Below are 13346 nucleotides of genomic sequence, written 5' to 3' on the forward strand. Positions count from 1 at the left end.
CCTCCCGCAGGCATGCTGCCGAAAGTCGCCTGACTGCTGTGCTTGGGGCGGCAAAATACATTGAGCTGCCCCTGTTTGTACCTACTTTTGTTTATAGTTAGACGGCTGCTTTTCATTTAAAAAAAAAGTAAGAAAGTTTCATTATGGCAGAGGCACTGTGTGGATCAGCAAAGCCCATGAGAGCTGCCTCAAAATCCCTTCTGATGGTGGAGGGTCTTCAGGCCTAGCTGACTAAAATTGGTATGGTGTAAGTCCAGCATTGATTTTAAAGAGCCATTCAAAATTGTTATTCATACTATTGTAGAGAGCAGAGACCATGACTAAGATCAGGGTCACATTGCACTAGATGTAGCTCTATGACCATCTTTAACAGTATGCAGGTCTCTGAGCTTATCACTGAGTTCAATGTCAAGTATCCAGCACCAATAACTAGGGACTGAAGAGTTTCTTGTGAATGTAGCTTTGTGTCCAGCATTAGTGGTATCAATGTCCCCAGATCTATACTGTCAACTAAGTCATTTGCAAAAAGAATCCAGCACTATTAAATAAGTGTGAATGCACAGGGGGAGAACACTAGTTACTTGTACCTTAAAAACTATTCTAAAGAGACAGAAAATTAAATACCTTGATCATTTACACTCTCCTTTAATCTGACCCTAGATTATTATACTTAAAAATCACATAACAGTTTCACTGTCTGTCTACAACAAGAAACCACTGTTCAGAGTCTGTAAACTAGAAAGCCTTCAGTTCTAGTTTGTCTAATCTCTGGATGTAAATTTGTGAACCTGTAAACTTTTCCTAAATGTGGATAGGCTGGAAGTGATCTTCCTTACTTACAAACTATATATTTGTTTTGCTCAGAGCTTCCATAATCATTTTAACTACTGCATAAGCAACTTACAGAATTAGTGTACTACATTAGTAATATTAAGGCAGCTTAAATGTATAAATCAATTCTATCCACTTTTTTTGTAGACAGGATTAGAGGCACTGTACTTGAGTTTTTAAGCTCTTTCAAAGTTTTATATGGTTTATCATAAAAAAAATAAGAAAATAGGAAAAAAAAAAACTTACACCAGAGTAATAAGGCCAGATATTGTTATCATGTGAAGACTTGGAGACTGACTGCTTTCTAGACCACTAAAAATTGAATTTCACAAAAGGAATGTAAAGGAGAGTCCCAGATGCCATTTTTAAAGAGCCTCTCTCTTTTCCTCCAATCTCCATTTAAGAGCACTGCAAGAACTGAATTTCTCTCAATGATTTACAGTCCCAAAGACATGTTCATATACAAGCTCAATGTCCTGGCTGAAAAAGGTTTCAGATGATGCCCTATTTGTTCAAGGTGATGAGCTGGATGAAAGAGCTCTCAACTTCGAATCAACTCCTGCTGAGCAAAGCTATGGAATTTAGCTGCACTAAAGCAAGAGTAATGCTACTGGGAAGAGATTGGAGGCCTTGTGAGAGAATGAATTGAGGTCCCCAGAACTAAAAATGCCTCACTGAGGAAACTACAGTCAACTTACAGTCTACCTCAGCACCAAAGTATTATGCTAGGACAAAACTAACCCATAAAAGATATGTTAAGCAATAAGTGTTTTCTTCAGAGAGCTTGCTGCTCTGTGGTGTCTGCTTTACTTGCTTGGTGTGTTTGCCCTCTATGCTGTGGTTGCACTGTGTAACTGGTGTCACATGGTTGGACCAATGCTTGTGTGCACACACCCTGTGAGCAAGCTGCTCTGACCAAATCTGTTCTACCACCACATTGTTACCAGCTCCTGTCTGCTTAACACTTGCATACATAGTGAACTCGTCTGCCTTTCACACCTTCTAGCCAAATGCCCCTGATGCTGTTCATCAAGTGCTATTCTCTCCTTCCCTATAGGCTGTTCTCAGTCAGTGGAGAAAGCAGTACTATTTTAATTTAGTAGACAATGTGGGACACCACCACTTGTGGACACTTTACATGTATGTAATCTACTGTTCACCAGATCCTATGCTGGATGTCAGTGGACTGCCTCAAGGATGCTCTCTTATTATGCTACAAACTGCTGCCACTCTGAAGTACTGCTACCCACTGTGGTCTCTATTTGGGAAAACTATCATGTAAACAACAAGGAGTCTGGTGGCACCTTAAAGACTAATATTTGGGCATAAGCTTTTGTGGGTAAAAAAGAACAATAATACTTCTTCAGATGCTGTGGGTGAAATATGAACATTCTTTGATTATTAAGTATCATCCAAACAGCCTATCAAACTAACCCTACTAGTCTGTCTGTTAGGAGAATGCAGAACCATTTGAATAGCAGCATCTTAAAAGCAGATTTCTATTTACTGTTGATCCTTCACATCTAATTAAGAGTAACTTCCAACGCAGCACGGTCTACAAGTCTTACCTTTATCAGTCTATTAAAAACAATGGCAAAGAAACAACTTCTGCACTTGTGGAGATCATCTAAATCCTTTTATATGCCCAAGTCATTAGTTAAAATAAACACATTTTGGATGCTTACCGTCTAAAGTCAAAAAGAGGTAAAGAAACTTGACCCAACATCTCTGGGCCCTTTCTCTGTTTATTTGAATCAGGTGAACTTCCACTATTTTGATTTAATATTCCAAACAGAGTGAGACACAAGACCGATTCCAATGGCAATTGTGAAATCTGGATGGGGAAAATGATTCTGTAAAATAAAAGTATGTTAAAGAAGACTCAACTCAGAAGAAAAGATAAAGCATTAGAATCTTTAAAGGAAGTTACAATATATGTTAATGCTTTTTGTTCTCAAAAGGAAGTGAATTGGTGTTGAATGTTAATATGCAGATTTCATTTATTCACATGCTGCATCACATCTCTAGTGTCAGTAACATAAGAATGGCCGTACAGGGTCAGACCAAAGGTCCATCTAGCCCAGTATCCTGTCTACCGACAGTGGCCAATGCCAGGTGCCCCAGCGGGAGTGAACCTAACAGGCAATGATCAAGTGATCTCTCTCCCGCCATCCATCTCCATCCTCTGACAAACAGAGGCTAGGGACACCATTCCTTACCCATCCTGGCTAATAGCCATTTATGGACTTAACCACCATGAATGTATCCAGCTCTCTTTTAAACACTGTTATAGTCCTAGCCTTCACAACCTCCTCAGGTAAGGAGTTCCACAAGTTGACTGTGCACAATTTCTGAAGGGTGCAAGGCAACAATCCTGCACCATATCTAAGTTCAAAAGTACCTCTTAATGGACAAGATTTGTGTAAAATTACATGTTCTTTCCAAGGAGCTTAACTGTCTAGTATTAATTTTTCCACTTTTTTGCTCACTATCAGGGCCTACAGATTTGGTTTAACAGCTCTACTTTTCTAAGTTTAATAATAAAGTCAAGCTTTGAGACAATAGGTTTTCCATCCAAACGAAGTGCTGTTTCATGTAAGCATTTACATGTACTGAAATGGCACACAAAGTAGAACCTTCAAATCTTGCTAAACACTAATAAAATTCAATGGACAGAGTAAAATTCACACTATTATTTTTCCTGCCTTGAAGTATTCTTTAGTTTTACTGTAATGTCAGTTTTATATGCCAAAACTCTACATACTTCCTACATTAAGTGACCTGGAATTAGCCTGAGAGACCACCTGTCTCTCAGGGATACACTGCCCAGTTACCATCAGCAGATGCGCTCAGGTTAGATCCCTCCATATAACAGAAGGCAGGTACTTAGTCATTCTGTATAGAGTTCCAGGGAGTTTGAAATACTGTTCTGCCCTGGTGTAAAATAGCCAGGATTTTGTTGACCGCAATGCCCATTTGTTTAACCTGGCCTTTGAAGAGATAGGGAACTAAGGTATAGGCAGGTGTGTAGGTTTGTAGCATTTGGATTACAAGATGTTGCCTAGTAGAAGTGGAGAGTTGAATTGTGTATTTAAAATTATAATTTGAAACAAAGGGGAAGGTGCTCAAAGCCTATGTCTGGACACTTTTTATTGTTTTAAGTGTGACGGGGGCGGGGTGGTGGTGGTACTGAAACAGTGAATGGGTGAGGGGAGCCAATTTTTAACCCCCAGGATTAGAACACCATCAATGCACAGTTTTCCTCCTGCATTCCTCACCCCTCTGCCCCAAAATCTAAATTAACTCAAGGACAGTTAAACTTTCTCCCACACAGAAGATTAGATTTAATAGCAAAAAAAGTCTGATTTTCTTAAGTGAGCATTTAAAGAGTCTGCCTTCTTGCCAGTGACAGCCCTCCCGTCTAAGATTTTTAAAATTATAATATATGCACAACTGTTGTCATACATTGCAAAGAAGTGTTAAAACACACTGCTTGCATTTAAGCGAAGATAAGCTTATCACTGAAAAATGCTTAGAGACTCCAATGAGAAGTACGTACTCTGGAAGCTTGCCAATACCGTAACAAGTTTTTCCCTCCCTAGACATTCAGGCCATAACTGAAGAAGCCTTTTTCCTGTTTTCCTCTTTATAGGTGCAAATTGTGCCCACAAAAAGGGAGGAGTTTTCCAACAGTTTAGAAATGTGAACAATCAGCATATTAGTAGAGAGCATTTGTTTCTTCCCTCTACCCCCACACTTTCAAAATTAGCAGGGTAAAGTGCTACTCTAACCCAGACAGTATTAACATGTCAGACATTTGTGATAATAGAAAGTATAAGTTTACTAAGGAGTTCAACAGAATTAGCAGCTTAGATAGCTAACAGAACGTTATGTAAGTATAGTTAGAAAATACTATAATTAAAAGAGAGGAATATTTTAGGAGCAGAAGTACTAAAATTACTTACAGTTCATCCCATTTAATCAGATAGAAGAAATTCTTGTATGTGCCAACCTTCTTGGACTGAACAGGTTTAAACAGATCTTTTCCATTATGGGTCAGAGAGCAAACCAAGTAGTATTTTTCATAACTGGAAAGGAACAGTCAGTATGTTGAAGCAGAAAGAACAAGAGAACTGATTTGTAAAAAGGGACATTAGTTTAATAAATTACTCACTTTGACACCCAACTGGTAAGAATCCCATGAGCAGCAAATATTGTAAATTGCAGGTGCTCTGTGGCAGTCCATGCTTCCTTAGTGCTTCTATTATTTTTTGTTGCAGAATTGCTGCTACTGCAGCCTGAGTTTAAGTGGAGGTGAAGAAGGGCATAGACTGCTGCAGTCAACTGGTCTATGCTCACTTGCACATGGTTTTCAGGCTGCAATGAACCTAGATTATAATACATCTTTAATGCACATCTTCCTAAAACGACCATCTGAAAACTATTCTGAAATAAGATTAAAAAAAGTTTTACTTACCAACTGAACTGTTGCTAGTGTCATCACTGGGCTTTAAGGACACCTGCACAGTAAGTTATGGCAAATTTCAGAAAAACATTGAAGCAGCTTACATCTAAATAATCCCCAATTGCCAGTCTTCTCAATGACAAGCTTTGTAGTTTAAACACATTATGATACCTGAAACACTGGGCCAGATTTAGGCTCACACTTTGGTCCCTTTGCACTCTTCTAGCACAAAAAGTCCATAAAAAGCTACCATATGTGAATATCTGAGGATTCACAGTGAGTGATCAAGACCAGAGCAAACTGCTCTGGCAAGCCACAATCAATGTAATAACTGCTAGAGGACCATTAAAATCAGAATAAATCAGTAGTGCTGAGGGGGACTTACACTAACTTACACTAAGGGACTAGGGGGAACACAAAGGTGGCATACAGATCAGCTACTCCAGAGGAAAAAGGACTGTTATGGTCAATATATTTGTTATATTCACTGCTGGAAAAAACTGAAACAGTAGTCAAGGTATTTCTTTTACCTGATATGAGACTTATTTCTCAAACCATGCAACAAATTTAGTATAAAGCATGAACTTATACACCTAGGGAGCACCAAACTTTTTCAAAAGTATATTCTATCAGAAATATCTTTACCATACAGCTAGCCTCTATATTTTATTTTTTGTTCGGTGAATAACTGATGAGACCTACTAGAAGTTAGCGCCTTAATTTTTCCGTATCTGTTCCATTATTCCTTTAACAATTTCTTGTGTAAAAAGCCATTTGTAATATGCTGCAATACCTGGATGCTCCATCTTCCATTACATCACTGTCATGAAGGGGTACTGCTGTAGCATAAAGAATGGAAAACCTCTTACTGATAACTTCCTTTCTGCTAGGAGCACCTCACACAATTCTGCATGTCTGGCCTGCTTTCCTCTCTCAGCAGCTCTGAGAAGGATCAGTGTTTTGGTGCTCCATGGTCTGGCCACATCACCTCTGCTCTTGCTGGCTGCCAGATGAGTTATTCCCAAGCTGTGAAACTTGCATGACAACAAGTATTCCAGAGACAATGAAATAACTGTACCTTAGACCAAGACAGTCATACAGTAACAATTCCACTTAATATGAGCCATCCAGGCTCATGAGTCACTGTTAGCAGAAAGGAAATTAGTGGTGAGAAATTCTGTTCTGCAGCTCTGTCTCTCCCACAATTCTGGACATCTGCGAAGCAATGAGCAGTGCAACAAGTTTGGTAAGAAAAAAGTACCCTGCCCTTTTTGTGAGCTTGCTCAAGTCTGTATTATTTCTGGGCTACTGCCTGCAGCACTTTCCTGCCAAAGGAGGTCTCTGCAGAAGACAGAAGGTCCATCCTGCAGTGCTTTGAAGATGTTACCTGTAGACCAAGTGGCCCACTTTGCAAATTTCCAAAGTGACTTGACCTGCTTGTTTCACCCATGAGGTTGCTAAGGATCTCATGAAAAGCAACTTGATCCCTTTGGGACAGGTGCCTCTGATGATCTGTAGGTTTCCACAATACACAGTCTAATCTACCTATCAATGGCAGACTTGGAAGCTTTAAGTCCATGGCATTTAGCATAGAAGGATATGAATAGGGAGCCTAATCTTGTTGTGGATTCAGTATGCTTGAGAACTTTTCAATGCTCTTGATATCTAAAGTGTACCACTCCTTTTCAATGGGATATTATGGGTTTGGACAGAATGAAAGAAGAACAAACTCTTGGGAAGTGTGGAAGGAAGTCAGGATTCTGGTGTCCTGAGCACCACCTTGTCCTTCTGAACACACAGCTCCTGTACAGTTAAGGCTGCCAGCTCCGATACACCTGGCCGATCTGACAACTATTAAGAAATCAGTGTTAACGGAAAAATAAAAGACTGAAGTCAGAAGCTTGAAGGGATGGCTTGTCAGGGCCCTCAAAACTAGCAGAAGATCCCATTATGGGGGAAAGAGTGGCCTGACCACTGGTCTGGCAAATCAGACTAAAGGAATGTGGTTAAACCTGTGGATTGTCTGCCAGGGAGCCCAAGGAGCCTGCGAACTGCATGGTACTAAGAGCGGACACCTGACATGCAATGGTACCAGGCTGCAATGCCTATCTATGTTCCTGGAGAAAGTTCAGAATGGCTGGAATTCCTGAGTTTGCACTGTGCTCTTGGCACCAATTGCTGCATATGGACCAGATAGAGAAGTTTGCTTTTAGTGTCAATACTCTCCTTGACTAAACCAATGTCTTAACTATGGAGGACAGATGTGCTTTCTGGTCAACAGCCAGGCTGTTTTAGGTCTGGATGAAGAAGAGAACCTTGTGAGAGGATGTCTGGTCTCTGTGGAAGCTGAAGTGGGGGTTCCGATGTCAGCTCTATCAGGTCTGAGTACCAAGGTCTCTTTGGCCAATGAGTTACCAGTATTACCTTCACCCTTTGTTTTATTTTCTGGACCATCTTTTCCAGTAACGGGGAAGGCAAATAGTCCCTGCAGCAAACTGTGCAATAAGGCATCTGTCCCCATGGATCTGGGGTCTGTCTCCCTTGTGAAGTATTCTGGCCTCTTCGCATTCGTACCATCCACAAACTAGTCAGTTGAAGGGAGAGTGAACATCTAAACAAGGATATTCAAAACCTCTTGATTTAGGCACCACTTGGAGTTGCTGACCATGCTGAGCCAGGCCGCCTTTTACTTCAGCCCCCCTTTGGGATAGATTGCTCAGAGGGAAAAGAGGAACTGCTCTGCCCACCTCATTATTGCACTGTTTCTGTGTGTAGTGCCACCTCTTTGTTCCCCCTTGGTTGTTTACATGTGACTGTAGTTGTCATTGTCTTATTGAACAAGGACATGGTTCCCCCTTAGGATATGCTGGAACTGTCGCAGAGCTAGCTTCACTAATCTCAGCTCTAGGAAGTTTATGCTGTGAGCCTTTTCCTCCAGGGTCCAGAGGCCCCGGGCTATTTGGGTCTCCAAGTAAACTCTCCAGCCCGTCATCGGATGCAAAGACTTAAAGAACTGGAAGCCAGATAGGCATGCCACCATAGACATTGCCGTGGGCTGATCACCACTGTAGAGTTGAACACCTGTGTTGGAACCCATACTTGATCTTTCACATGTTCCAGGGAGTGGTCCCACACCATCAGATTGAAGGCTTGAAGATTTCTGATGTGTGATTGTGCTGATGGAGTGAGCCCCATGCAGGACACCAGGAGTACCAGCAGTTTGAGACATAGCGCTATGGTAAGCCTCCTGAAGCTCTAGAACAAGAAAAATTCCTGGATGGAACCAGAGAACCCTTTTTGGCGCTGATTGTGAAGCCATGCGCCTTGAGGAGATTCAATGTCTGAGACACATGCCCCTGTGCGATGCGGAATGTGATGGAGCTCTGATCAGGATGTCATCCAGGAAGGGGTGAGTTCCCTGTGACCCGATTCTGGCTCTGTCCTCAACATCCTTGTAAAAACCCTGAGAACCCAGGACAGGTTGAATGGGAGTGTTCAGTACTGAGGTTTCCTGCCATAGGCAAACCCCAGAAGTCTGTGATGGCATGGCATGATGGGGATATGGAGATAAGTTTCTGCTAGATCTACTGAAGTCAAGAATTCCCCTCCCTCTCCTCCAGGCCAGGGATGACACTGTAGAGGCCAGGGTCTCTATCTACTCTGCCTTTTGAGGCAGAGAATGGCTCTGATAGCTCCCTCCCCTTCCCTCAATGGGCTTCTGTACAATGAAGATGATGTAGAACCCAGAGAACCTTTCTTCTGAGGAAACACACTATCACTCCCGTATCCAGAATATGAGATATTTTGTTCTGGATCAGACTGTTTTACAGGGTCAGTGGAGCTGGATGACTGGATGAAGAACATATGAGGTGAGCATCCCTGGCTTGCTACTTCCCTGACCCACTTGTTGAGGAAAACCATTCCTTTAGGATTTCCCACTTCCTTTCTCCTAGTTTCAGCTCTGGGCACAGGTCTGTGTGATCTTTGTCATAAAGTGAATTTTGGCAGGGCGGAGGTGATCTCCATCATTGGAGATTTTTAAGAGCAGGTTAGACAAACACCTGTCAGAAATGCCCTAGGTAATACTTAGTCTGCCACGAGTGCAGGGGACTGGACTAGATGACCTCTCAAGGTCCCTTCCAGTTCTATGATACTCAGACTGAGGCTCGCAAGTGGCTTTTTAATGTGCCTCATGAGGCTCTTTGCAGCACATATTAAAACACTGAGTTAGTTAGTAAAAGCATCCTGACTGGTTATGTTATTAACCAACTGTAGTTGATAAAAAATAATAATGCCTGGTCAGTCACTTTGCTGAAAATGAAATAATGAATTCACACTACTGTGGCACTTCTAGGTAATGCTGATTGCTAATTTGGCTCCTGACCACTGAGGTTGAGTATCGATGCTCTGGACTTTCCCCCACACCTCAATTCCATTGTTCTCCCCTGGGGAATTTGATGTCTGTTTGCTGGCACCTCTGTGAGGATAAGGAATGAAAGGAGTGCCTCTCTGACAGCCAAACTATGTTGTATTTTGTCGCATTGTCACCCATCACCTTCTCTCCAAAAAGGATGGAGCCTGTAAACCTGGCCAAGCACAGACCTGCTTAGTGAGTATCCACCTTTCAGAGCCATGGCTCAAGCTGTGAACCTCACTGCATCTATTGAGGCATCGGCTACAAATGCTATTGCTAGAGAAACTCTAAAGTGGAGCCAAAGCCAGGCTGATCTCTGTTCAAGGGCTTTGAGATCTTCCAGGCAGGAAAAAGAGATGCTCTTCCAAAGCAGATTGTCGTCAGAGATGGTGGGAAGGGAGGGGGGCAGAGGAACCTTCAAAGCCCTTTTTAAGAGTGACCAGCATCTTTCTATCCAGAAGTCCTGAGGGCAGAACCCCACTTCTCAGGGAAGAATCTTATCCCGCTACAGCAGTGTCACCCGCTGGTATCTCATCGATAGACCCCGTTCCATTCTTGAATGTTATACAGCCTGACATCGCACTTGTTAACATGCTAGCCCTTATCAGGCTTGTTCCTTTTATCCCTAAATCACCCCCTGGAAGGTTTCAGAGCCAGACAGCTCACCTTCATCAGTAAAGGAGTGGAAGGAGGATGATGACAACAACTTGTATCTCCTGGATTTGTGTGCTTCTTTCCTTTTTAGATTTTTCCCCTCCCCCCCTTCACCTTTTTAGAGCACTTTGGAACTGTAGCTCTGCTGCAACTTTGGTAAGGCCTTTTGCAGCTTGTCCTCCTTTGGCCCGGGAGCCCTCTTCAGAGGTCTGACTCAGAATTCTGTCCTACTGGGTCCCATTCCCCTCAGATCTCCCGGTCAGCTTGGGAATGAGGGAGACAGAATCAAAGCTTCTAGTCATTCTCCAAGGTGTTGAGGACCCACTTTAAGGCTGGGACTTCTGGCCCCGCAAGCCTCCACTCTTTGTTCAGCAGGGGTCCACTGGGACTTACCTGAGTGGCGTGATCAGGGTCCTTCTCGCTTTCAGAGCCTCTCCCTGCTCTGCACTGGGGTTCCTGGTCCTCTCCTCCCCCCATTAGAGTTGCAGCTGCCTCAGTGGGTAGGGGACCCCACCTGCCTATTTGACTCCTAGCCCCAGAGTTAGGGATGGAAGGCTGGGCACAACTTGACATCTGCCGAGCCTGGAGAAGGCTGCCTCACCTATAAAGCACTGTTTGGATTTAAGCCGGTGCTTTAGCAGCTGCTCTGCCATGCCTGGAAGGGGCAGAGGAGATAGCATGGAAATGCTGCAGCAAAAGGATCAAGGAAGGCTAAACCAAGCCAGGGAGAAGAAGAAATGTTGCAGGAGAACATTGATCCCACTGCCCAAAAAAACTAGGCAGAAGTGTTAAAATATGAGAAAGGGTGGGAGCAAAAAAAAAAACACCCAGCAAACCCTGCCACTGCCTGTTGCTATAGAGGCAGAGGATTTGAGAAGAGCAGAGGGGGCATATCCAGGCCACGTGGAACAAAAACACTGATTGGCCTCTGAGTTGCCTGCAAGAGATAGGAGAGCAGCCGAAGCATCCTCCAGAATGGTGGAAGATACTGGGCTGCAGAAATTGGGACTAAAATGCACAGGAATTTCACATGCCTAGACAAAATGAATGAGGGCTTGCTGGTCAAATTCCAACTCTAATAAACGCTCACCATGCAAGTTCTCCCTTAGTCTACACTAAACTAAAACTTTATTTTAACTTCTTGTCCTAAATCAGGTAAAGAGACTATAAATGATTAAATAACTGACAACTGATCCCAGAGACAGCTAAATTTAAGACATGGATGAAGTGAATCTTATACACCTCATGCCTACCTCATAGGAGTGTCAAGAAACACAATTTAGATTATAAATATAGATAAAACCTAAGCACCTTGTAGTTATCAAAAGATCTTAAAGCTTGGAAAATCAGTTTCCACAAAAGAGCTAATTATATTTTCACTCACAGAGGCTGCCATGTCTCCACATTATTTATAAAACACTCAAAAAACCTGGGACGACAAGTGCTATATACACACACACCAAGCATTACAACAACATAATTGTATGTATATTTTTATCCAAAGATCTACTGTTTATTGTTACCCCTTGACTTGTGGCAACTGCTAAACATTGAATGTAGAGTTTCGATGGAGACTATTAGAGAATTCCAATTAAATGCAATTTTTTTCCTTCTCCAGAAGTGAATTTCACTTATCTTTAACAAGGGTAATCTAAGTAAATATTTATTGCAACAAGAAACAAATAGAAGATTTTTTTTATATTAAAACAGATTACTGAAGTACACCAAGTTATTATGAAATCGTGATTCCACACTCTATATGTGAGGATTTTTACATTCTGAAGACCACATTCATTTTCAAAGTTTTCTTTTAGGCTATGGATCAAAGAAATTTTGGAAACTGATCCAGTAAGGTTTGGAGTAACTTTGTTTTTCTGTGACATTCCGTGGAGCACAGACATTTTTAATGCAGATTTTCTACACTTCCAGGCCAAATTTTACTTTTCAGAAGCAGTCTGAAGGGGACTGTCTATGACTCACTGTTTAGGCTGTTATAGTGCCTGAGAAGTTTACATTTGATAACTGATTGGTGAAATTTAAGTATACATCTCACAACCAATTTACAAATACTATCGCCATCACAATGGTGAATCCAGGAAGGTTGGTGCCAGTATGATATTAGCGGTGGGACAGCAAAAGGCACAGCTCTGCAAGACTCTGGCTTTTACGTTTTTGGCAGAGTTTTATTCCTTTCTGACAAAAGCAAACAAACCAAACCAAACCAAACATTTTCCTTCTAATAAAGATCCCCTTTTGGTATAGCTAAGTCAGATCTTGTCAAAAAGTAAGCCAACTTCACGGAAACAAACTGGTCAATTAAGGTGGCTTTTGGATGAGAATTTGCATCATTTAGGAGCATCTTTGGTCCTGGATTCAATATTCAGAGAAGATGGAGTTTTGAAGTGCAATTGGTAGTTTTACACACTACAGACAAGAACGCTGATCATTGCTCATAAGAAAGGAAGAGAAGTTCCTATCACTGCAGAAGGGCATGAACTAATCATTAAAGCTTCATTCAAATTTAGTGCACCCACTGCCATGCACAAGTCCACGCAGCACAGTCTCAGGTTCTTGTATTGTACCCACATATGTGAAAATATCACTCTCAGTAATTTCAAAAACATTTATTTAAATAGAGGATGCCAAAAGTTCACCATCAAATATTCTTTTGAACACACTGAAGAGGGAATTTTTTAATCAAGCCTTTCACATTTGGTAGAAGTGTCCCTTTAAACTTTATTTTTAAAAATCAACCCTACTAAGAAATATTGTAGGAGGTTTCAGTTATCACTGCGTCTGAAATAACTTTTTAATAAAAACGAGGCGTCCTTGTGGCACCTTAGAGGGCTAGCCCACAAAAGCTTATGCCCAAATAAATTTGTTAGTCTCTAAGGTGCCACAAGGACTCCTCGTTGTTTATGCTGGTACAGACTAACATGGCTACCACTCTGAAACTTTTTAATAAATACTGATAGAAGTATT

The 13346-nt window shown here is 41.8% G+C and overlaps 1 protein-coding gene across 2 annotated transcripts in view; it reads right to left on the bottom strand.

Annotated features, from left to right (window-relative positions):
* PIK3C2A (phosphatidylinositol-4-phosphate 3-kinase catalytic subunit type 2 alpha) overlaps window positions 1-13346 on the bottom strand; it is a 91719-nt gene that overhangs the window by 33813 nt on the left and 44560 nt on the right. For both annotated transcript variants that reach the window (XM_039533640.1, XM_039533642.1), the window contains exons 10-13: window positions 5309-5351; window positions 5006-5219; window positions 4797-4919; window positions 2517-2684 (exon numbers count right to left, since the gene is read on the bottom strand). In XM_039533640.1, the coding sequence (XP_039389574.1) occupies window positions 2517-2684; window positions 4797-4919; window positions 5006-5219; window positions 5309-5351 (548 nt within the window). The remainder of the gene's footprint in view (window positions 1-2516; window positions 2685-4796; window positions 4920-5005; window positions 5220-5308; window positions 5352-13346) is intronic.

Source organism: Mauremys reevesii, linkage group 4 (assembly GCF_016161935.1).
Source record: "Mauremys reevesii isolate NIE-2019 linkage group 4, ASM1616193v1, whole genome shotgun sequence".
NCBI classification, from domain to species: domain Eukaryota; kingdom Metazoa; phylum Chordata; order Testudines; family Geoemydidae; genus Mauremys; species Mauremys reevesii.